This window comes from Fonticula alba (genome assembly GCF_000388065.1).
Source record: "Fonticula alba strain ATCC 38817 unplaced genomic scaffold supercont2.18, whole genome shotgun sequence".
NCBI classification, from domain to species: domain Eukaryota; order Rotosphaerida; family Fonticulaceae; genus Fonticula; species Fonticula alba.
The window spans coordinates 138,446-141,604 of NW_009242988.1; the positions used below are offsets into that span (position 1 = coordinate 138,446).

Below are 3,159 nucleotides of genomic sequence, written 5' to 3' on the forward strand. Positions count from 1 at the left end.
TGTTCGCCGGCCCGGCGGCCAACGGGGCCACCCAAACGGCCCCCCGTCCGGGGCCGGCGGGCCAAATGACTCGTCTGGCAGGGCCGGCCAGTCTGGTCAGCTAGGCAGGGTGCCACGTAGGTGCATGTGCCCCTGGAGGAGAACGAGCTTCCAAACGACCAGCGAAGGGGCCCAGAGCATGCCCACTTGCCCGGCTGGGGCCTGGCGCTGGGCGGGTGAAAATACCAGGCACCGGAAGAGTGCGTGCTTCTGTGTGTGCCCCCCCCCCCCTCCTCCTGCAGGCTGGCTGGCTGGCCGGCCGTTTCTCGTTCTGCTGGTCAAGATGGAGAACGAAGCAGCTACAGGAGTGAATTAGTCCCGAGCCCCTGGTTGGGTGAGGATGTCTCTCCAGTTGGCAGAAAAGCCCCACCCAACCGCCGTCTTTCCCCTGGTTGGTCCTCGTCCGGTGGAGCGCCCCCGCCCTCCCTCCCTCCCACTCGCGCCCCTGGTCCGGACCCTCAAATGAAGGCGCCGCCGCTGGGCAGCTCGCTGGCCGAGCCAGCCGCCGGGCCGCCAGGACTCCCAGCTACCTTCCCTTGGCGGGCTTGGCCGCGCGGGGCCCGGCTCTCTTGGTAAGGGGTCGGGTGTGGCGTATTCTCACCAGACGTAGGGGAGCCGCTCCGTGCCCTGCCCTCGTCGGCGCAACCTAGTGCACTTGAGATGTTGTGTTATCATCAGCGGGGCTGCATTCCAGGCGCAGGGGGCCCGGGTGGACATGTGTGTGTGTGTGTGTGTGTGTGTGTGTGTGTGTGTGTGTGTGTGTTGGAGGGAGGGGAGAGACTTTTTCCGGCTGGAATAGCCAACTGCATTGAGCCGGCTTCGCTTGAGTGTGTAAGTGCGTGTGCACATATCCGCGTGAGAAGACCTCGAGAGAAACTGATTGTGCTTGGACAAGGACGCAGGCCCGTGGACCGGGGCAGAGAACAGACAGGGGGAACAAACAAAAAAAAAACAAGGGCCCCCAGTCGGAGTTTTTAGACACAATGGGTCTGCAATCGTCGGCGGCCCGGAAGGGACTGGAAAGCAGCTGGGGGATTGGAGGCCCAAGAGTCCATGTTTTCACATACACAGACACACGCCACACGGGCACGGACATGTATGGGCATTGGTGCACAGAGGGACACGCGGGCGCACGGAGAGGCACATGCAGATGCACGAGCAGACACCCGCCCAGCCACCTGACCACACACGCACACGCACACGCGCACGCACACGCACACGCACACGCGCACGCACACGCGCACGCACACGCACGCACATGCAGGCACGGACACACAGGTAGATATACAGACAGACAGACAGACAGACAGACAGACAGACACATAAACACACACGCACGCACACAAACAAACAGACACACATACGCACATACGCACATACGCACATACACACAAATAGTAGATAGACAGACATACAGACACATGCACGGAGCATCGCGTGCGCCTGGACCATAGAAAGGGGATTGGCATGGGACCCGGTGATGTGCAGGTATCGGCACTGGCTTTTCCCCCGCACCTCGTCCCCGTTTCCCGAACCTCCTCCTCATCGTCTCCCTCCGCCGTCGCCCCCTCCTATCCGGAGACACCGCCTCCCTCGGCGCAAACGAGCCCCACACGGCGTCGTAAGAGCGCACCCATATGCATGGCCGCCGAACGGCCACCAGGCCGAGCTGGCCGCCCCGCGCAACACATGCCCACATGCCGGCCATCCTCGGGCGGTTGCTCCTGCTGCTGATGCTGGCAGTGGGATACAGCGCCAGCCAGCCGGCCATGAAGCTGTCGGCCACTTGGCCGGCATTCCACCTGCTGACCATCCTGAAGGACCCGTCGCAGGAGGCCATCAATCCCAAGACCAACATCCGGTTTTGCGACTTCTTCAATAGCCAATCGTTGCTCCTCCACTCGGCCGATGGATTCGACGACCTGGCCTACCAAAGCAGCTTCTACAATATCGCCACCTCGCCGGAGGCCCGGTCCGGCAGGCAGGCCTCCCGGCCGCGGGAGTTCCTCATCGGCCCGCATGGCAAGCATGCACACACCTGCTACTCCTATCCCTTTGCCCGACGCCCATTGGTGCCCTTTTCCAGGGACATGTACTTCCTGTCGTTGGATAAGCCGAATGTCGATGAGGCGATGGCCATGGGCGAGAGGTTGGTCTTCCCGCGAGAGGGATTCATCGTGCATGAGGTGCAAGTGAGCGACCTCTCGGCCATGGTGGTTGGCACGACCGCGGCCGGAAGGCCCTTCGCCCTGGCAGTGAACGCTGTCATGGGGCGTTTGGAATTTTCCTTCCTCCAGGAGTATTACGAAAAGCACACCTCACTGATGTCGGACTTCGAGGGGTTCACCTTCCTGCAGGCCACCGACTTGGATGGAGACGGTCTGGTGGATGCGGTGACTGTGGCCTGGCTTTCGGACGCCGCCAACACCAATGCCCAGGCGGCATGTGCCACTCCACAGATGGCGGCTTTGGCACTCGGGCAGTGTGTCGCCGCCGCCGAGTGGCCCCACGGCGAGCAAGAGGCACCGGCCGAAGCGGCAATGTCCGCGGATCGCCGGCAGCGGGGGCTCTATTGGCTGAGCCGGCTCGGCGAGGCGGCCCTCGAGCCAAACCAGCCTGCCAACCGCTATGGGGGGCCGCGCGCGCGCACGCGCACGCCGCGGTCTGGTGGATGCGGTGACTGTGGCCTGGCTTTCGGACGCCGTCAACACCAATGCCCAGGCGGCATGTGCCACTCCACAGATGGCGGCTTTGGCACTCGGGCAGTGTGTCGCCGCCGCCGAGTGGCCCCACGGCGAGCAAGAGGCACCGGCCGAAGCGGCAATGTCCGCGGATCGCCGGCAGCGGGGGCTCTATTGGCTGAGCCGGCTCGGCGAGGCGGCCCTCGAGCCAAACCAGCCGGCCGATGTGAGCCTGCTGCTGGCCCTGCCGGCTGACATGGAGGTGGGCCAGCTGCTGGTGGGGGACTTTGACGGAGACGGCCGGGCTTCGGATGTGGCCGTGGTGTCGGGCCCCTTTACTAGCGGGCCACCGCGAGTCATCCTGCTGCTGACATCGGACCTGGCCTCCCCGATGACCATCTTCCTGAGCGACATGGCCGAAGGCGACCCGGCCTTTCTC

The 3,159-nt window shown here is 64.1% G+C and overlaps 1 protein-coding gene across 1 annotated transcript in view; it reads left to right on the forward strand.

The window, feature by feature from the left end:
- Nucleotides 1-1,736: 1,736 nt before the first annotated feature.
- H696_06105 (hypothetical protein) overlaps nucleotides 1,737-3,159 on the forward strand; it is a gene marked incomplete at both ends in the record, with an annotated part of 1,495 nt that continues 72 nt past the window's right edge. The window contains 2 exons of the mRNA XM_009499867.1: nucleotides 1,737-2,521; nucleotides 2,655-3,159. Of these exons, the coding sequence (XP_009498142.1) occupies nucleotides 1,737-2,521; nucleotides 2,655-3,159 (1,290 nt within the window). The remainder of the gene's footprint in view (nucleotides 2,522-2,654) is intronic.